General features: G+C 41.8%; 2 protein-coding genes across 2 annotated transcripts in view; both read left to right on the top strand.

Moving 5' to 3' along the window:
- The first annotated feature begins 15 nt into the window (after positions 1 to 15).
- On the top strand, positions 16 to 4,823 carry tstd2 (thiosulfate sulfurtransferase like domain containing 2). Its single transcript, XM_084953840.1, has 9 exons — positions 16 to 324; positions 1,189 to 1,484; positions 1,621 to 1,729; positions 1,856 to 1,975; positions 2,169 to 2,274; positions 2,507 to 2,622; positions 2,989 to 3,147; positions 3,344 to 3,482; positions 3,569 to 4,823. Exons 1-9 carry the CDS (start codon positions 193 to 195, stop codon positions 3,787 to 3,789), a joined length of 1,398 nt encoding a protein of 465 aa, XP_084809966.1. The 5' UTR covers positions 16 to 192; the 3' UTR covers positions 3,790 to 4,823.
- A 10,383-nt stretch (positions 4,824 to 15,206) lies between these two features.
- sec24b (SEC24 homolog B, COPII coat complex component) overlaps positions 15,207 to 22,348 on the top strand; it is a 28,567-nt gene continuing 21,425 nt past the window's right edge. Inside the window, exons 1-4 of the mRNA XM_084953852.1 lie at positions 15,207 to 15,526; positions 16,918 to 17,583; positions 17,949 to 18,110; positions 20,791 to 20,931. Of these exons, the coding sequence (XP_084809978.1) occupies positions 15,433 to 15,526; positions 16,918 to 17,583; positions 17,949 to 18,110; positions 20,791 to 20,931 (1,063 nt within the window). The 5' untranslated portion in view covers positions 15,207 to 15,432. The remainder of the gene's footprint in view (positions 15,527 to 16,917; positions 17,584 to 17,948; positions 18,111 to 20,790; positions 20,932 to 22,348) is intronic.

Raw genomic sequence — 22,348 nt, forward strand, 5'->3', positions numbered from 1 at the left:
TTCAAGTGAAGCACATCCGGCTAACCCGGAAAGTGCACCCGTCTTTGGTGTCCGGAGTCTTGTGCTGAGTTTTCTGGTGCACGATTGGAGGATGTGTTTGTTTGTTTCCTTAAAATAATATGTTAGAATTTATCTTTAATTCTGGTGAGACGGGTTAGTCGCTAACTGTTTTAAAAGCTCTTTAAAAACACAATGGCGGCGGATGATACACCCTGCTCAGAGTTTATAAACTGGGAGGTTGACTCTTCAATTTGTAATGGATTCAAACAGGAGAAGCAACTTTCTGCCCCACAAAGGAGATACTACAGCTTCTGCAGGAGAAAGGTGAGCATCAGGACACACTGACTGGAATCCCTGTTTTATGGTTCAATTGTTGGACATATATAACGATTATTGTGACATTTCCAGATATTTAATTTTGTTTTTCGCACATTGAAGTCTGAGGCAATGTTTGAACATTAATATCTCAAAATCTAAGAAAGATAAAAGCCTTAAATTGTCACTGGCCTCTCTAAGCATCAAAATGAATCTGATCTGTAATCTGTATTTTCTAGTTAAAATCTGAAAATACATACACATTTGAGCACACTCATGAAAAAAACTTCAAATTGCAAAAGACAATTGGTGACAGTTTACAAATTTATGAACAACAATATTTAAAAAAAAAAAACCCCGTTATGATCTGTTTTGCATTCTGTAATTTTGTATTTTTAATTAGTGGTTTCTCAGCTGTGTGCTGGGAGTGTAGCAGAAAACAGTAGTTCTACTTAAAAAACTCTATATTTTCCTATTATTATCATCATTATTGTTGTTGTTGTATAACTTAGAGGCTAAGGAAGGGTTAGGGTTAGGCTTCCTCTTGTCTCTTTTTTCACCTACCTTCCAATGTCAGCTGGGATAGGCTCCATCTCGCCCAACCACCCTAAGTTGAATAATATAATAATAATACAATAGTAATATATTGTTAAGAGGGAAGGGTCATTATTTACCAACTTTTGAGTCATTTATTTTAGAAACGGATACAGTTTTTAAACTACTCTGGACAAATTTCAATATTATCGCATATTGGGCAACATATGCACCAAACTGTGGCATACGATCACACAGCCACTGTCTTATAATCTTAAACATCTGTTTGACCATGTTAAAGATTTAACTCTTTATTTGTTTTTCATGTTATCCCCTCAGTCATTTGCTGCCTTTGTGGCATCCAAGAAGGACGGTAGTCACGAGGAAGGAAGCCCTTTGTGGTGCTGCTGCGGCCAGACGTTCATCGAGCATGCCGCCATTCACAAACACGTGGCCAGAGTGCACAATGCTGAAATACAGCAGCTCGCACGGGACGAGTATGACCGTTTGTTTAGCCAACTGGAAGAAGAGCCCGAAGCAGCGCAGGTGCAGGTGAATGAGCACAGTGGAGAAACGGTGGACGTCTCTGTGTGGATTCCCGATATCAGCCACATCTCTGAGGAGCAACTTAAAAAGTAAAGACAATCTCAATACAGTTATTTCACTATATTCTATATTTCTAATCTATATATGTAGATTATTAATGTGTCCCGTTTAAATTTTTGAATTTGATGTTTTATTTTTGTTCTTTGTTCTCTCGTTCTCCATCAGCGGTCCAGGCAGGGTTCTGCTTTACTATCACTACTGTCGCATCGAGGAGCCACATGTCATCTGTGCTTGGCAGAAAGCTCTGTGTGAGAAGCTCCACTTAACGGGCAAGGTGAATGAATTGTCACATCCAGTCTCGGGTTGAGGAACACTTCTATGAAAGAGCAAAGAAAAAAGGCTTTTCTCTTAATTTCAGTGAAACTGTGTCATTAAAATATATGTTGATCTTTTTCTTCAGGTGAGGGTGGCGACTGAAGGCATCAACGGAACAGTTGGTGGCACAAACTTGGCCACTGACATTTACATAGAAGCAATGCGTTCACATCCGCTGTTCGAGATGGATGAGGAGGATTTTAAGGTCAGAATCAGATAAAGGGAAATTTTATTTACTAGTGTCACCTCCCCCTCTTAATATTTCTTCATAGGATCATAGGACTCTGTTATAGGCTCCATCAGGGTGTGGTTTGTCCATAATCAGACTTTAAGCAGTTATTAATTTATTTTTGTTAATCTTTGAATATTAATGGTGCTGTTTTTGTGGGTTTGTTCAGACCAGTGATGGTGGCGCAGAGTGTTTTACAGAGTTGAAGGTTGGGGTCTACAAGGAGATTGTCCCAATGGGAGTGGACCCAGATCTTATATCTTACCAGCTGGCAGGTACTATTTGTACTATTTGTACTGACACTGTAAGCCTACAGAAATTATTAATAATGTAAGTGACACCTGTAGCTGATTTACTAATATCATTGCCTTTATTATCATAATAAGGTGCAAAATGTCTGCTTTGATTGCTGCTCTGCAGCCATAGCTGTGCTCTTGTACCAGCTGATGAGAAACTCTATGCTGTGCTTGTATATAATGTCAGGTATGTGTCTGTTTTGCCTCTCAGGAGTTCATCTGGAGCCCGACGAGTTTCATAAAGAAGTGGAGGCTCTTCTGACTAAAGGAGATTCATGCAATGACACCGTCCTCCTGGACTGCCGCAACTATTATGAGAGTAAAATTGTGAGTAGTAAATTTGTTTTCTTTAGGAGATTGTTGACTTCATTCAACTGTAATCTGATCATTTTGGTGGTTTCAGGGTAATGTATGATCTTGGCATACTTGTGACATGCCCAGAGATTTATGGTGTAATTTAAGTTTTTTGTGCACCATCTACACAAGCTACCATGAGCAAATAGTAAGGATGGGCAGAACACTGATATTTGTAGCTGGAAATAATGAGTCTGTATCCAAACAGAAAAGCATGACTGGGATCAATTTCATAAGCCTCAGTATTTTAGCCAGAAGCAGCGGTATTGAGGTTGTGCTATTAGAGAGTAATGTGCAAAGGCTGTTACAATTAATAATTGCTGTTTTTTTTGCCTTCAGGGGCAGTTCACTCAGTGCCTGGCGCCAAATATCCGTAAGTTCAGCTACTTCCCAGACTACGTGGACCAGAACCTCGAGCTGTTCAGAGACAAGAAGGTTCTGATGTACTGCACAGGAGGGATCCGCTGTGAGCGTGGCTCCGCCTACCTCCGCTCCAAAGTAAGCTGTTCAGTCATCAGTCTGGAAAGCTTTTAGTGGAGCTGGGTTCACTCGCTCACTTGTTGCAGGTTGCTGATTCTCCACAAGGGGGAGCCTTTTACTAGTAGTTTAGGTATTGAGAAATGCATATTTTTGAAAGGTTTGCATCCAATATTTTAAGTTCCTGTTCATATTTATCTCTTAAATCTGGTACCAGGATGTGTGTAAGGAGGTTTACCAGCTGAAAGGTGGAATTCATAAGTACCTGGAGCGTTTCCCCGAGGGGTTCTATCGTGGAAAGCTTTTTGTGTTTGATGAACGCTACGCCATCTCCTCAAACAGTGACATCATCTCAAGTTAGTGTGTAAACAGAGCCCATTCTCTGCATGTTAGAAGTATCAGAAAGCATCCATAAGCTCTAATATAATATAATATAATTTAGATTGCAGGTACTGTGGCCATCCGTGGGACCAGTACAAGCTCTGCTCCACCCAGTACTGCTGCCAGCTGGTTCTGTCCTGTCCAAGCTGCAGACAGGACGGCCACACCGCTTGCTGCCCCATGTGCCAGACCAAAGGTCAGGCTCAGTCCGAGGAGACCTCACATTACAAAGAGGAGTGCGAGTGCACTGACGTACGCCCCAGAATCCCTCAGGATGTGTAAAATGATCAGATTTCAGTGCTTAAAAATAACATAAACATAGTGTAAAATGTGTGTGACAGATTTTCAAAATAGGAATTTTTATACTTATGTATGTGGGAAATTAAGTCAGATACATTTTAACTAATGAAAATCTATTGAAGAAATTGAAGAAAATATCTGCTGAATCTGTTTTTATCATGTGAATATTGTGAACATTTTGTCACTAATGAAAGCTCAACTTCAACTTATTGTATGTATAAATGTTTCTGTTTCGTACTTTTAAACTGTGGCATATATTTTGTCTCTTGTGTTTTCAAGTTGTTTAACAAACAGATGCATCATTATTTAGTGCTCCATGTATAGCCAAGATATGCATGCATTACTAGGATCCATGCACGTTTGCTTTCCAAACTCTGCAAACTCTTGCTAGTGTAGCTTACTGAGACTGCAGGTGTTGTTTAAAGAAACCACAAGCAGTAGTGCATCTGTTTGCCTCGTGGCAGAATGTCCCTTTAACATATGTAATAATAGATGCATGTCAAAAACAGCGCCAAAGTATGCAGTTACATAATAGGTTTAGCAGGTCATAGCATGAAAGTTACAGCAACAGAAGCAGTAAATGAAAGCAGTAACTAAAATAAAGCTTTTAAGAAAACGTGATATGACAGACATGAAGGAGTGGGGTACCTGCCTGTTCTGGTAGGCTAGTCAAGCTGCACAGGGCTGGGCTGTGAGGACATGTCTCATTAAAGGAGGCTGGGCCCAATTGATGCTTGGGGAATGTTTTGTTTTCTAACAATTTGGTCAGAGACATGCAAATTAATAGCCAGATGGAGGCATTCTTCACCCTGTTCCTACTCAGACAAAGGAGCAGATATCGATTCTACTGGGTATATGCCTGTATGTGGACCTGTTCAATTCTCCTCTCTATAAAGGCCCAGTATCTCAAGACTGGAACAGGATGTAGCTACACTCTCAAGACTGTGCAAGGAGACATAGCATGTGTGGTTACACTATCATTCCTTTCCAAAAATAAACTAAAACCATCAGCAGGATATGCAGAAACATCCACTACAGTATAAATTTCTCTCCAAAACCCCAAGCTGGAGATGATCTGAGACTATGCTTTTGTTCTGTGTAATACTAATATCTACCAGAAGGTGGTCAGGCATGTAAGAGCACGTTCTTATAATGCTATTCTGCAAAAGACAAAGTCTGTTGAAGAAATGCTGAGAAACAAAGAGAAATGTCAAACAAGTTGACATCCAAAACATCTCAACACATCCCCTGGTGGTGAAAGTGTTCAATTCTACAGTGGGAAATGACAAAAAGTGTCTTTAATTAAGAGTCTAACTTTCAAGGTCAAAGTGTGAAGACATTTTTTAAAAGATATACAGGGGTAGTGTTGACAGACATTAAGGAAGAAGATAAGACAGTATAAAGAGATGAGAACAATTTGGTTGCAGGTGTTGACGTGTTTCTCAAAGGGGAAGAGGAAGGACGGTCTGTGTATTCAACCTCACCTCTGGTGCCGGTGCCCATCTCTCAATTTTAAATGCATGTAGACATTGAGGGTTCTCGGGAGGGGCCGTGCTGACACCTGCTGCTCTCTGGCAGGAAGCACCATGCCCTCCCGTGTTTTAAATGCACTTTAGAACAACACGCAGCAACACTGTGCATGAGCGGGAGGAGGGAGGTATGGGGTCTTCACACACCCCCGTTCTCTGTTAGCCATCGGGGCGGAGGGGCTGGTAGGAGGTGTTGGCTGTCCGTTTGGGGTCTGGGATGCGGAGCCTCCCTGCTGCTGCGGAGCCGGGGGCGGTCTGCTTGCCTCAACCCCGGGGGAAAGGGTAACATCTCCTGAGTCTAGGTGCGGTTTCCCTCTGGGGGTGAGGGTACCTGGACCTGGGGTATAGAGTATGTTTGGGGGGTGTGATTGTGTGTGTACAGTGTCCATTTGTGTCTGTCTTTACGTTGGGTAAGTGCTGAGTATTTGTATATGCGTGCATGAGGGTGGGAATGCACGTTTGTGTCTATATTGTCAGGTCAGGTCTTAGACTCCACCTCTCTGGGAACATTTCAGGCCCTCCAAAGTGTGGAGGCCTATCTCCCCTCACCATACTCCCTGCCGGTGGTTGATGCCCTCAGGCGTCGGTGCGTTGGTAGTGTTTTTTTATGTAAATGTAAGGGGCTGAGCGCTCAGGTATGTATCGGCTCACTTCCAGTGGCTGCTTGGCGGGGCCTGGCGCCCGTGGCTCGGTCGGTGTGCACACGGGTGTTCACTATTCATAGACACAAACCACACCTTTCTTGGCTGCTACCTCAAATCACATTGTGCGCTGTCGGTCCTGCGTGCTGCACAACAACATTCAGTATTTAGTATTTACTTTTATTTACACTTAGCTAGATTAATGCGATGGTGTTATGTTTATTATGCGGCTCTCTTTTTTTTTTTGCTTGTTTTCTCTCTTTTTTTCTCTCTCAACAGGTGATCCGGGAGATTTTCTTTCTGTTTAAGTGCCCTTTCTCACTGTCCCCCTTCCCCTTTATTTTTCTGTTCTTTCATCTTTTCCCCCCCCTCCCTTTTCTATCCCCCAGCCATGTCTCTCTTGTCTGTAACAGCTGAAAAAATAAATAAATAAATAAATAAATAAATAATAATAACAACAAAGGTCGATCGAACGGACCAATACGGCAAAGCCGTGATGATCCACTTGGCAAAGTAAATCCGTTAGGTATCTTTGTTGGTGTAGCAGCACGAGGTGAGAATAAAGTAAATACTCTTCACAGTTTAAAAGACAACGCCACCCTGGGAATTTCACCCAGAGAATACTGGAAGTAACACTAATCACCAAGAAGGCAGTTAGGTTTGTTATACTCAGTACAGAGACGAGGTTCAATGATAAAACACACACTCACACTAATAAACTAAGAAACGCAGGTGTGTACACTCAAAGGATCCCACCACCAAGGCACCCTAGTCTCCTCCACGTCGGCACTCCGCATCTGAATAAAAGAAACAAAGAAAATTTTAATATATTACAACAAAACTAATATTCACACGCTGGGGATAGCCCAACTGCAGGAACACACTGGTGATCCGCATCTAGAAAAAGGGCCTCCCACCAGTGGCGTAACAAAAACCCAAACGACGGAAAAAAGAACAAACATACAGCCTAAATAAAACTTTAAAATATGGGGCAGACGGAATCGCCGTATTGCTCCAACTTGCCGTCTGCCCGACTATAAGTTAAACTTCCAATCAATATGCACGCCAGCCGACTCGCGTAGCATGCATATGGCCGTTGTCCACGCCGACGTCCACTTTAAAGGCTGGCAGCAGTAGGAAAAGAAACCTCGCAACAGGAACAGACAGTAAAAGCAAAGCAGCAGCACTTCACTTAGCGTAGCGTTGCGTAAAACTAAGGCCCACACTTCCTGCAAAGCATAATAAGTATTTACTATAAAAGAACAATAAAAGGCAGAGATCGTAACAAATTTGAATTACCGAGTAAACCGCGTCATGAAACATGAGCAGAGTGGCTCATAGGAAGCTTCCACAGCTACGACCTAAAAACAACATCTGTTTACCACCAAGTAAGGTAAATTACACCCTACAATGAGTAAACACCTACCAGCCGCGATGGAGACTTAAGAAGGGTAACCCGCAAATGATCTCTGCAACCTGTCATGAAATCAATATCCTTAGTGTTGCATCTTCAAAAAATAAAAATACAATAACTGAGACTTACAATGAAGTATCGTTGCAACTGGTTTACTGAACCTTCTTTTCAGTGCATGTACAGAACAGGAGTATCCATTTTCTGCTGCCTCCTACAGGACACACTCTTCTTCCACTTCCTTACACATTAATGTAACACAGAACCAATACTGCCTCTCCTGGCATTACCATTGTAACAACACACTCATTCTGTTTCTTTCAGAAGAATAACAGGAACTTAGGATGTAGGTATCTATGAATAATAACTATTATGTATACTCATATATTTATATAACCTACTAATTTCTTGCGATACCACATCTCCTCCCCCCTTAAGTCAACAACTCCCTTGACTTACAAAATAACTGTTTATCTAAAGAATGCTTAACAAGCAATCAACATGTAATTAAGGTAACCATACAACTGTACATAGGTTTCCATGTTTCTCTTTTTTTTTTTTTTTTACTAACTAGGAAGGTACGTCCTTCCTGTGAGATCAGAGCGCATTGTTGCTCTATTTCTGGAAGATCTCACTCTACCTAACAAAGTCCTTTAAAGTCTCTGGTGGACGTCTCTCTCTCAGGGAACGTCGCAACACGGGTGTCACTGAAGAGTCTCCGGGAGCCGGAGTCTCCGGAGCATAAGGCAACTCCATTGCCGGAGGTTGTGGCGCTGTGTCCAACTCCAATGGCAAGCAGCACTCAGGCACTGATTCTTTGTCAAGCAATGGCTCCACCTCCCTGTCTGGTGTACTGGGAACAGTGTCAGCCACTCTTGCTCTCACCTGATCCACGTGCCGCTTCACAGTTTGACCTGATCCAATGGTAACAATGTAAGACACTGGACCCGATGCTCTCACAATGACTGCGGGAATCCACTTCGGGCCATAGGAGTAGTTTCTGATGAAGACCTTGTCTCCTGGTGTGAAACTTCTCAGTCTTTTCTTGGTGTCATGATTTTCTTTCTGTTTCAATTGTTTGTGCTGCACTTTTGTTTTCACATCAGGCATGAGCAAGTCCAAAACTGATCTGAGTCTCCGTGACATCATCAACTCTGCAGGTGATAAACCAGTAGTGGCATGCGGTGTGATGCGATAACTGAACAGAAATCGGGACAGTCTGGTTTGCAAGGTATCACCTTTGACTTTCTTCATCCCCTCCTTAAAGGTCTGGACCGCCCTCTCAGCCAGCCCATTTGAAGAAGGGTGGAAAGGTGCTGATCTCACATGGTCAATTCCATTCTGCTTCATGAATGACTCAAATTCAGCACTTGTGAAACATGTTCCGTTATCTGAAACTAACATTTTAGGTAGTCCAAACACACTGAAACTCTGGCGCAGTTTCTCTATAGTTACCTGTGATGTAGAGGATTTCACAGGGTAAATGTCCATCCACTTGGAATGAGCATCCACAATGATTAGAAACATCTCCCCGAGGAAAGGCCCTGCATAGTCCACATGGATTCTGGACCATGGTGACTCCGGCCACTCCCAAGGGTGTAATGGTGCAGTAGGTGGTGACTTGTAGTGTTTCTTACACTCCTCACATGCCTGCACTTCTCTTTCAATGTTCTCATCCATCCCTGGCCACCATACATATGACCTTGCCAAGCCTTTCATCTTCGACATGCCTGTATGAGTCTGGTGCAGGAGTTTCAATATTTTGTCTCGGCCTTTGGTGGGAATAATTACTCGGGCTCCCCAGAGCACGCAACCATCCCTCACACTCAGTTCCAGCTTTCTCTGTCGATATGGCTTCAAACAGGCATCGGTCTCAGTTGGCCAGCCTTTTAAGGTGTACTCGTGGACTTGCGACAACAAGACATCCTTAGCTGTCCATCGTTTGATCTGTGCAGTGTCCACTAATGTGTCATCCAGTACATCCATCATTAAAACCTGCTCAGCCATCTCTTGCTCAGGTGCTGAGTCTGGTACCGGCAACCGGCTGAGCGCATCCGCGTTTTCATGGTGTTTTCCTGGCTTGTACCTGATGTTGTACTCGTAAGCACTCAATGTCACGGCCCATCTTTGTACTCTTGGTGAGCCCATCTGAGGTATAGGCTTCTTTTCATTGAACAATGAGATTAGGGGTTTATGATCTGTGTAAATCATGAAAACTCGGCCATACAAGTATTTGTGAAATTTCTTGATGCCAAATATCACAGCTAAACCTTCTTTGTCAAGCTGAGAATACTTTTTCTCAGCAGGAGAGAGTGTGCGTGACATGAACCCCAAAGGTCTCTCGCTTCCATCCTCCATCTTATGTGACAATACGGCACCTACGCCGTATGGGGATGCATCACATGAGAGAACCAACTCACGGTCAGCAGAATAATGAACTAACACCTCTGCTGAGTTCAACAGGTTCTTGGATTTCTGAAATGCTTCCTCTTGTCTCTTTTGCCATGTCCACCGTACCTCGTGTCTCAAAAGTTCATGTAAGGGTGCCAACAGGGTTGCCAGGTTTGGAAGGAATTTGTTGTAGTAATTTAGCAAACCTAAGTATGCTTTCAGTTCAGTGACATTTGTGGGGGTAGGTGCATCCATGATTGCTTTAACTTTCTTTTCCATTGGGTGGAGCCCCTGGGCGTCCACTATGTGCCCCAAGTACTCCACTTTCTCTTGGATGAAGGCACACTTGCACCTCTTTAACCTCAACCCAGCTTCCTCCAACCGGGTCAACACCTCATCCAGGTTCTGTAGATGGCTTACTTCATCCACTCCAGTCACTAAGATGTCATCTAAATACACCGCTACGTGAGGTATCCCCTTCAAAAGACTTTCCATGGTCCTCTGGAATATTGCTGGAGCAGAGGCCACTCCAAAAGGCAATCTGTTATACGTGAACAGCCCCCGAGATGTGTTTACTGTCACGTACTTTTTCGATTCGTCATCCAAGAGGATTTGCTGGTAAGCGTGGCTCATGTCTAATTTTGAGAACTGCTTACCCCCGGACAGTGTGGCAAACAAGTCCTCCATTCTGGGTATGGGGTACTGCTCCAGTGAAGCCACGGTATTTACAGTAAGCTTATAATCCCCACACAGTCTTATTGTCCCTGTGGGCTTCAGGAGTGGCACTACTGGTGCCGCCCATTCAGCATATTTTACTGGCGAGATGATGCCTTCTTTCAACAGTCGGTCTATTTCCTCATCGACTTTTGCTCGCATAGCAAAGGGGACAGAACGTGGACGGAAGAAGCGTGGGGTGGCATCACTTTTCACATGAATAGCAGCTTTCATTCCTTTCAGGGTGCCCAACTCCTCTTTGAATACATTCTCATGTTTCCTTAACACTTGCTGAAGTGTTTTTTCTGTTGTTTTGACTTGGTGCAGCTTTCTGTTGTTAGGACTGTTTTTCACTTCACCCCAGTCCAATTTAATTTCCTCGAGCCAAGCTCGACCTAGCAAGCTGGGGCCGTCGCCTTCGACCACCACCAGGGGCAGATGTTTTTTCTGCTGCTTGTATTTGACGCTGACTCGTGTTGCACCAATCACCTTAACAGGATCCCCTGTATAAGTTTCGAGCTTGATTTTGATGGGCTGCAGGCTGGGGGGCTTGCTGTCTTTCCCTGTTTCTCTGAATGTTGCTTCGTTCATGACTGTTAGGCAACATCCAGTGTCTATTTCAAAGTTCACCTTTTTTCCATCAATTTGCATATCCACAGTGTAGGGGTCTACTCTTCTCAAGTGTACCACACTGCCACGCCCTAACTTGAACAGTTTTCTTTTGTGCCCTTGACTGCACTTGACACAGTTCAACATGAAAGAGTCATCTTCAGAGCTATCAGTTTTGTTGTTATCTGCTTTATCGCCCACATTGTGAGTACTGTAGTGTGAACTCTGCTTTTTTTCTTTCTTTACATATGTTGATCCATACTTTTTCTGGTTCAGTTTAGTCTTGCTTCTACAAGCTCTAGCTATGTGTCCCATTTTACCACAAGCATGACATTTTTCTTGTTTGTACTTACAGTCTGCTGCTGTGTGCTTGGTTCCTTTGCAACGATAACACTCTTTGACTACGATGACCTGGATGACTGAGAACCTTCACAGACAGATAACACTCTTTATTTTCTGTTTTAAAGGTACGACTCTCCTGTTGTCCTCTAGCGACTGAAACATTTTGCTGACGCTCCTGAGGTCTGCAGATCCTGTGCATTTTTATTTGCAGTCTCCATGGCTACTGCAATTGACAGAGCCTTGTCAAAAGTGAGATCTATTTCTGACAAGAGACGTCTCTGAATTCGGTCATCCTTAATTCCGCAGACGATCCTATCTCTCAACATCTGTTGTAACGTGTTGCCATAGTTACAATCCTGTGCCAGGCGACGCAGCTCCGCTACATATTCCATGACGGTTTCATTCGGCTTGCGGGAGCGAGAGTCGAACTTATACCTTTGCACAATTTCACTGGGCTTCGGATCGAAGTGATTTTTCATCAGAAGCACCAGCTCTTGGAAGGTTTTGTCTTTGGGCTTGGCCGGGCTGAGAAGGTTTCGCATCAAGCTGTACGTCGCTGCTCCGACGACACTTATTAATATCGCTCTTTGTTTCTCTGCATCGTCGATCCCGTTAGCTGCGAAAAACTGCTCGAGTATTTCCGTATACTCATCCCAAGTCTGATTCTTTGGATCGAACGCTACTAGCGTGCCAATTGTAGCCATTTCCGCTTCGAGCTTACTGCCTTCTATTTCCAGCCGAAAACTTTTGCATTCTTTGAAAAACTAGCCAAACCTGTAGCCGACTCCATCACTTTTTTTTTTTCTTCTTCTCTTTTCTTTCAGTCCGATCGCCCAAACTCCTTCCCCCTAAACGTCCTCGTCGCCAAAAAGATGTTGCATCTTCAAAAAATAAAAATACAATAACTGAGACTTACAATGAAGTATCGTTGCAACTGGTTTACTGAACCTTCTTTTCAGTGCATGTACAGAACAGGAGTATCCATTTTCTGCTGCCTCCTACAGGACACACTCTTCTTCCACTTCCTTACACATTAATGTAACACAGAACCAATACTGCCTCTCCTGGCATTACCATTGTAACAACACACTCATTCTGTTTCTTTCAGAAGAATAACAGGAACTTAGGATGTAGGTATCTATGAATAATAACTATTATGTATACTCATATATTTATATAACCTACTAATTTCTTGCGATACCACACTTAGTATCCTTATTTTCCTATTATATTGTTTTATGTACTTTAATAATGAAGGCTTGTAGAGCAAGGCCACTTTTGACTCACAAACTAAGTGCTCAGCCAGACTGAAAAACAGGAAGTTTTAGTGCACAGGCATATTAATAGATAAGACACAGAAAAGAGGAACTTTGCCATATAAGCAATGTTTGAAACTGTGTGACGTGCAAAGTACAGAAATAACACCATATAAGACATATGTGGAGCTAAAAATGTTAGAGCTCTTGCAACTGGCGTTTGGGCTGTGCAGGGGTCTCTCTCTTCCGGAAGATGATTGAATAAAAAGAAATATAAATGTTTTAACACACTATGAGTCGGTTTTCTCTGTTCTATCACGGGGACAAAAGAATCGGGGTTAATAAACCCCAAAGGAAGTCAGCCAGGTGACCAAAAAGGAGATCACAGGTAAGCGATTCAGGAATGCTCAAATGGCCACTATTTATACTATCGCCCCCCTAATGCGCCAGGCCGAAAGTGGGTTGAACTGAGGAATAACATTCATCCTGCCACAATGGCATCAGACAACAGTTATGATGGCTAAAGAACCAAGTGGGACAGGCGCAACCCCCCCCCCCCCAAAAAAAAAACCCCAAAAAAACAAAAAACAAAGGGGAAGAGAAAGTACACTAGCAGAGAATAGGGAGATACTGCAGCAGCAAGTTGACGACACAAATGATTCGTTGAATATGCCATTTACAAAGACTAAATTGAACCTGGGAAGGATCAGATTTGTTACACAATGATAAGTCATCTGAGAGATTCAGCTACTGACATTTTATTGGAATTGTATAATCGAGTTTGGGAGGTAGGGAAGTTGGAAGTTAGGAAGATTTGATGCAGACGTCTTCCTCTGCATCAAAGGTGTATTTCTTTATTTCATGTTTAATTATTTTCAAATGCATGTAAATTCTTCAGTTTTCTTGAAGAGTTTTCACATCCCACCCAAGAAGCTTTTTTTAGCCTCTTGGACTGTCTGCCTTTTTCGTTGTTTATTTTTTGTTTTATTTGCTTTTTTTTTTTTTTTTTTTTTTTTTTTAATTTGACATGATAAAGCTTCATAAAAATGTAAACAAAATTCCCTTCACGCTCCAAGCTACTTAAAGTTCCATAAGGTGATTTTCAAAGCCCTGTGTAAAGAGTTTGAAGATTCAGACTCAGTTATGCTAGCCTTGGAATTAAATCAGCCAATAATCTACTATATGATTGCTGAAAAATTCATAAAGGAGGCAGCCAAATCGAAGGAACCGAGTCGCCTAACCCTAACCCTAACCCTTTTTCTCATTTATAGGCCAACTGTTTTGTTTTACCAGGAGACAAAATGAGGCTGATGGAATGTAGAAAGAAAATCGTGATATCAACTGAAAACATTTCTGGAAAACGAGCTGGAGACTTTAAATTGGTTAGTTTTAAATTATATACTTAAGATAACCCTTGGAACGGTCGCGGCAGATGGCCGCCCCTCACTGAGCCTGGTTCTGCCGGAGGTTTCTCCCTCTTAAAAGGGAGTTTTTCCTCCCCACTGTCGCCTTGTGCTTGCTCAGAGGGGTTTGTCTATTGGGGTTTTCTTTTTTAAAAACTTTTTAAAAAAGTTAACATCAATAAAAGTTTTTAAATTTTACACTCTTATTTCTGTTTGTTGTCATTGTCTGTAAGTTTCTTGTTTTGTATATATTTAAGAATATCAAGAAACACCCACTACACTATGACCCTTTCTCCAAAACTCCAAGCTGGAGATGACCTTAGGCCAGGGCTCTCCAACTCCAGGCCTTGAGGGTGTCCTGCAGGTTTTGGCTCTCACCCTGGGTCTACACACCTGAATCAAATCATTAGTTTATTACCAGGCCTCTGGGGAACTTCAAGACATGTTGAGGAGGTAATTTAGCCATTTGAATCAGCTGTGTTGGATCAAGGACACATCTAAAAACTGCAGGACACTGGCCCTTGAGGCCTGGAGTTGGAGACCCCTGCCTTAGGCTATGCTTTTCTTCTGTGTAATACTAATATATACCAGAAGGTGGTCAGGCATGTAAGAGCATATTCTTATAATGCTATTCTGCAAGAGACAGTCTGTTTAAGAAACGCTGAGAAATGTCAAACAAGCGGACATCCAAAACATCTCAACACACCCCCTGGTGGTGGAAGTGTTAGATTCTACAGAGTGATATGATAAAAAGTGTCTTTAATTAGAAGTCTAACCTGTGAAGACATTTTTTTTTTTTTTTTTTACAGATATACAGGGGTAGTGTTGACAGACGTTAAGGAAGAGAAAAACACAGAATATAGAGATGAGACCAGTCTGGTTGCAGGTGTTAACATGTTTCAGGTATTTATTTGTAAATAACTGTTGAAGGTGTATGTGAGATTACTAACATGTGTGGAGGTATCCATCAAAAAGAGAAGGAACAGCAGTCGGAAAATAGCTGTTTATACAGAAATTAAAGCCTGTGTACTTTATTTACCAAGATACTTGTAGAACAAAAGTGCACATTATAGAAAACGAAACATGCAAAATGAAACTCCACCAGAGGGAGCAAGAGGACAACATCCTGGAGGCTGCTAAGCTCCTCAACATCCCGACTGGAGGCTTCAGCTTTCAGCCGAACGGACCTGGCCAGGCTGCCCGGGTCTCTTCTGAGCAGTAGCAGCCTCTGAATCGCTTCTCTCGGGGAAGGCTGGGTCCGAGAAAGTGACGCTCATGTATATTCGGTCAGCTGTGTGTTCGCGGGCATAAGGACAGGAAGACCGAGCGATGTCTGCGCCCGGTTTCACTAACCTGAACAGCTCCGTCAGCTACAGCCAGAACTCTGCGGCGAACGGCGGAGCAGCGCCACCCTATCAGAATGGTTCGTTAGCATGCTAACACCCCATTGGCGGGCTATTTGTCGGTCCTTCGCTTTGCTTTTTGCATTTTATACACTGGAACTGTCATTTACTGTCAGTCGCGATGCTGGCATTAGCTGTAAATTATGGGCATGAATTATTAAAAGACTGTGATGATTTTAGCTGAAGCTAAGCACTTGCTAAAGGTAGCTAACTTAAAAGCTAATGTGGGTATTGAAAACGGATGGTAACGGTAGCTAACTGTTAGCATGAAAATAGCTGTTTGACAGATTGCGCATCACCTCTCCATAGCCTCTTGTTTTTATTAAATCTCCAATAACTAACGACTTAATAGAAGTTGCGTTAAAATAATTTACTTTCTATTAATAGAAGGCTGCTTAAAATGCAAAAATATTTATCTCAAAAGAGAAGGAATACAACCAACTAATTTCCTTCTTAAGTAAACAAATAAGAGGGGATAAAATCTTAAAATCAGGCTGCAGTTTGGCTCAAAATAAAGCGTGTTTTGTACTTTGTGGTCCATTATTTCTAATTTGTCGTAGCTATGAAGTAGACATTAGCCAATATTCATTTTGCATATTGGAAAAGTGTGTGTGGAGGTATGTCGTAGGCTTTATACTGTATCTTTAAATAGAGATAATAGAGCTTAATTCTATTGTTGCATGTGTATTTATGTACTAAAGATGGTGGGGACAATGGGCGTGTTCTTAGAGATCATTTACTTTTTTTTTTTTTTTTTTTACATTTTAGTCGTCTTTAAAGTTGAATGTTCAAAAATGTGTGAGAATGCATTCATTCTGTAGCTAAATATGAATGTGAGGTGCAGTTCTGTAAGCGGTCTTTCTTTCTAGAGCCCACACTTTAATTTGTTAAATTACTACAGAGGGAGATAATTCAGTAGTTTTGTGTTTCTGAGATAATCCCTATATTTGTTCAAACTGTGATTGTGGAAGTTCATGGGTTTGGTGCCCCAAACCTTTTTAGCCATTGAAAACAAATGTCAGAGAGAAGTTAGAATCCTCGTGGTCTTGTAGTTGACTCTTGTGCCTTGTCTTTGAAATGCCAACTTTCTGGGAGGCTTAAGATCTAAAATGGTGTTTTGTGACATTAAAACCACACAATCCTGTTCTAGTTGGCCCTTCAAAATAAAAGTATGATCCTGAGCCAGATGTCAATATTTTAAAAAGCGCTGCGTGGTGAGCAAATTGGAAATGTTTCACTTGGCAAGGAGAACTCAAAAACTTAAATAGAGTTGTTTCTGTTTATTTTTACTCTGTAATTGGAGTATAATAGTGAGAGTCGCGAATAACAGAGAAATACAAACGATTGACAGAATGTCGACATTTATGCTTATTAACCATGTGCTTTACTATCCTGCCCCGCCTCCTTCCAGGTCCGGTACAGAGCTACCCTTCCATGTATCCAATTACAGGCTACTATGGAGCTCCAGCTCAACAGCAACAGAGTTACCCCACCATCCCGTCCCAAGCTACCCCAGTTTCCAGCAAAGCACCCATCACGAACAGTGCCCACAGTGCTAACTACTACCAGAACAACCATCCACAGCAGCTGCAACAGCACCACCTCCCTCAGCATCATGTAGCACCTTACAGTGCTCCACTGAGCTCTGCCCCCCCTTCTCAGCCATATGCCACACATCCTTCTTCAGCACCTCCACCGTCAAATGCCCAGTACAACCTACAGCCATTCCAGCAGCAGCAGCATCCACCCTACACCACTCCGGCATCCTACTATGGACCACAGTCATACCATGCTTCTCCAGCACAGCAGTCTCAGCAGCAGCAACAACAACCCAGTTTGGTCCCAATGGCGGCGAGTGGGCCTGGAGGTCCTCTCTACCCCATTGTTTCATACCCGTCTGCTCCAGGAAGCAGCCAGTATGGCACTCTGAGTTCCTCCCAGAGCACCACCCAGATGGGCGCACCTTTACATCAGTACGGTGCTGAGCCTCCAGCCTCCTCAGCATCAGGGCATTCTGGGTATGGCATGGCTCCTCCCAGCCAAGTGGCACCAACAGTGAATGGTCAAGGAAGCACAGGTACTCAGTGAAGTCACACTTTAATGCTGCTAGACTCTGCAATTGTGAATTCTCTGAAAATGCAGGTGGAGTTTTATAGGCTAAGAAAATCTGGTGGATGTTGGCTGAAAATGCTTTGTTTTTTTTGTCAGTGTTTGGTGGGCAAATTAAGTTTTTTCTGCTTAGTTTTTTGTTGCTGTAAGTTTCCAAAATAAACCATCTTTTGACTGTTTGTGCAGTGTATGCATTTTTATGTTTAAAGAAGGAAATAAATTAACAAGTGTTTGCATTTCTGAACCCAAAGCTATCCCTCAGTATCCTTAGAAAGCACTGTCCTTGTGCTGTTTCAGTGGCTGTTTGTGTTTTGTTTTTTTTTTCCACTGCAGCCCGAAACGCAGTCCATTCCCACTACAGCCAAACCAATCAGGCTTCTCTGAGCTACAACTCCTATGGTGGGGTCACTCAAAGCAGTGGTGGTGCTGAGGCAGACAGACCACCCTCAGGAACCCCTTCCGCTTCAGTCCATTCCTCACCGGGCCACCATCAAGGTAAGAATGAGAGTAAATCTTCATTATGTATTGTAAACATGAAGATTTTTATGTTTGTGTACCATATTTTTCGCACTATAAGGCGCACTTAAAATCCTTTAATTTTCTCAAAAATCGACAGTGTGCCTTATAATCCGGTGCGCCTTATGTATGAAAACAGACCAGCTCATCGACAGTGCACCTTATGTTCCGAAAAATACGGTATGTGTGGAAGCTGAAAACTGAAAATCTGTGCCTGTGCAGATAACCTGCCAAAAAATAAGATGAAAGCGTTTTGTAGTTTGAAACTCTGCATGAAATCAGTTTCCTGTTTATTTTTTCGCTGCTCGGAAAAGAAGCACCACACTGTGTACCTTACATTAAAACTGTGTTCTTTAAAATGTTTTGGGTTTTTTTATGATTGGAGACCTATTTTCTCCACCTGCTGCATGTGAATGGGTTACAGCTGCACTTTGGGAATATAGCACACATAATTAGCTGCAAACACACACACACGCTTTCCGATGTGCAGGTGTGGGTCTGTATACAAATTTGGGGGTTTCAGGTTTGCTTTTAGCAACGTGCTGCTGGTTTATTTTTCCTGTGAATGTTTTTCACTCTTAACTTTAGTGGCTGGTCAGGATAATTAGACTCTTTCCTGTAATGTTGATTTGGGTTGCAAAAATTTGACTCTTACTTCGACAGAATAAATGTATATAATTTTTTTTTTCGGCAGTAAAATATTAGCAGGACAATAAAAAGACAGGGCACACCTTTAAGATACAGGTATACTATTGATTAATTGGTTTTAAACTAATTTAGGTAATTAAAGGTAATTATTTACACGATTTGGCAATAGTGGCCAGTCATCATGCTTATGAGGGTTTTTTGTGATTTTATTTATACTGTTTTTGTACGCTGGCACAAAAAATGGCTGAGAAAACTTCTTTAGTGGACATGAAGTTGCAAAAATGGTACATATCTAGCTGTGATCCAAACACTTTTTAAACTGAGCCATGTTTAAAGATTTACAATGCATTTAGACCAAATACACAGCATTTCAAAGAGTTGCTTTCTCGTGTGAGAAAGTCAATGGAGACATGTTTTATTTTTGGTTTTCAAACAGTTAACTGGTATTAAAACAAGTACATATTTTTGATTGCACGCTTTTGTGGTCAGTTACAACCTCTGGCAAAATTACGGCATCATCTTACCTGCTTGAGATTTTAAAATGAAAGCACACAGTTAGACCATGGAATACATTAAGGCAAAGGAAATGCTCTCCAGTTGTTGATGGATTCTATGAGAACATTGTAGCGGAAAGGCTTTAGCAATACAGCAAGCATCAAGCTAACTTTTGACGAAGGTTCAGTTGTTTTTAATTAGCTTGAATGTGCCTTCACCCCTGCAAGTTTACTTTCTGTCCTGAACTGTGACGCCTAGTTAGGTTTTTTTTTTTTTTTTTTAAGTTTTAAATTTCTAGGGACTCGTTAATTTCAAAGTAGACATTCTTCCACTGAAGGAACTTTGGGCAAGCACAATGTGGCGTGAACCTTTACTGGAAGTTTCCCCTAATCATCAGCCCTTTCTCTCTGCTTCCAGTGCAGTGTAGGTGAACTCAAGATCCACAGAGAGACTTGAGCTGTTGTCACACATGAACCAAGGACAGTGTCAGGTGAAACGATTGAAGATGAAGGATGGGGGTGACCAGTCGACTAGACGTTTAAAAGACCTTTCCTCGATCATATCAGAAATATTATTCTGTTAAACAAATTATTCCTATTTTATTAAAGTACAGCATCAGACGGTAACCTGATGGTTCATAGGATTAATACGAGTAAATGAACGAGGTGAAAAGTAAACACTTGGTCTAAAACAGATGGTACTTAATGGAAAAATGAGCGTTTCTGCTAACTAATCAAACATTGCATTTGTGCAGTATTATACACCTCACAAGCAGTCACACATTTTAACGACATTAAGTTTGATCATCGGTGAATGAATTTAACAGTTTAATATTGCTTTTAAACACACACACACACACACACACACACACACACACAGTGTTTTGATGGCTTAATGTTTCGCTTCAGAAACATTAAGCCATTTCTGCCTTTTAGACTATTCAGACTTCTGTAATCTGGACATTGTCCAAGGTTGACCTTTCTCTCCTGCTGCTGCATGCAGCAACAGATGCATTTCTCACTATTGGGAAATGTGAATTCACCAGACAGTTTCCTGCTCTATTCCTGGATGGTCAGTCAAATATGTCCAACTGCGTAGTAGTTTCACTTATGTCTGTCTCTAATGTATCAAAACTGTTTACATTATCTAACCAAAACCCTAAAAAACTGCCCTGAAAACAGTTCGATGAAGCCATAATATTGGATGCTGGTTCCTCCGGTGGAGAAAGGCTAAATCTAGATGTTAAATTCCATCTAAACAAAATTCCTTCTTTGACTTTCACCTTTGTAATCATTGGCTTTAAAGTTTTATCATCCTGACGTATTTTCCTGTGTGTAGTATTAATTGTTTTTCCTGACAAAATATGCGGCCAGCCATCAGCAACTCTGTTCTTTGCTTAAACACGTATCACATGACTGGAAGCCAGCCGCTTGATTACCACAGCCCTGTCTGATGACATGCATCCCATCCTGACAGTTCTCTTATGTACCTTTCCCACTCCACCCCCTTCCAACAGGCATGCAGTATGGATATGTTGCTAATAGTGGCGCTAGCTCTTCCTCTGCCAACACCTCAGGCCCAGCAGCAGCAGCCCCCTCATCATCCAGCTCTGATGATGACGATGAGGAGGAGGAGGAGGAGGAGGATGAGGAAGCAGGTCTGCTCTAGCTTTTACCTCCCCCATAACCTTTTTGCTACTACCTTATCCACTCCTTATTTTTTTTAGTAATCTTATACCTAAAGTGTACACGTCTCTTTAGACACCTCCACTGTCCCGCCTATCCGGTGTCACTTCTGATAACCGCCATTTTCCTCTTCCCTGTCTGGCTACCATCTGTCACGTCTACTCTACCTGCCAACGCTTGTAATCAGTTCACTACTCATCATCAGCACCATCTCTTTTCTAATAGGCTAATCATATTTCTCCCTGTTGGTCCTCGTCACCAGCCTTGCAGAGTTCACCCGCTGTGCGCAACATTTTGCCCCTCGCATTCATCAGTCCTCTTTCAAAATATTGATTTCATCTCCTCAGTCTGTGTGCACACTGTTCTGTTGTTCCATCACTGAAAGCTAACATGAAATTTTTTTCCCTCAGAAAGGTGGCAGGTAAGTAGTGCTCGTTGTCATATACAGGACGACGTCCTCTTTGCCTGCTGTCTAGCTCTCAGCAGCACTCTCGCTGTCTCTCAGTAATGTTCAGGGTGTGATCGTCCAGCTGTAGTGGACCCTCCACTTATCAGCAGTTATCCATGCTGATGGAAAAAAAAAAATCAATATTTTGTGTTTTTTCTTTCCACTCTGTTCACGGCTCTTGAAAGTAAACTGGATAGCCTCGGGAATGAGTTTGAATTAGATGTGGTCATGAGTCCTAGATGTAAGATGAGCACTTATGACATAAAAATGTATTGAGAGGAAATATTAATATAATCTAATATCTTTGGGTTTAAAAATTGGAAAAAGGTATGAAGGTTTTAAATAATCTAAGTGAATTTAAATATATTTTCTAACATAAATGTCAAGAGTTTTCTTTCATTCTCTAGTAAAGGGAAAGCATTAAGATGTAGGGGGGATTGGTTTATGTACTGCATGTTTTAGATTTGTTTTTGTATTTAATTCAGGTGAGTTTTGGGACTTTTAAATCATTTAGAAGCAAATAACTAAAAAAATGACTCCAGTGTACTTTGTTCATGCAAGGGGTCTGTTATGAAGTAACTTTTTAGTATTGCTGATGAACAGAAATGTGTTTCATGCGTGAGTAGGTTAAACGTCAGTATAGGTTTATTTAAAATTTTTATATTTTTTTTATTACATGCCTGGTAATTTTGTTTTGTTTTGCAGGGGGAAGTTTTTACATGGAGAAAAAACATTGGTTTATTACGGAGAAGTTAGCTGTTTGTACACTGTTTGATTTTTTTTGACAAGTTTATTGGTCCATGGGGCTACTGATTGACCCTCACGCTTGAATCTTGAATCTCACTGTACTAAAAAACCTTGCATTGTATTAAAAAGGCTAAAATGCTTGGTGTAACTTTTTTTTGAACTAACTTATTTTACATTTAATAATTTAAATGTCA

The sequence above is a fragment of the Perissodus microlepis genome, chromosome 2 (genome assembly GCF_051167445.1).
Source record: "Perissodus microlepis isolate ML-2025 ecotype Zambia chromosome 2, ASM5116744v1, whole genome shotgun sequence".
NCBI classification, from domain to species: Eukaryota; Metazoa; Chordata; class Actinopteri; order Cichliformes; family Cichlidae; genus Perissodus; species Perissodus microlepis.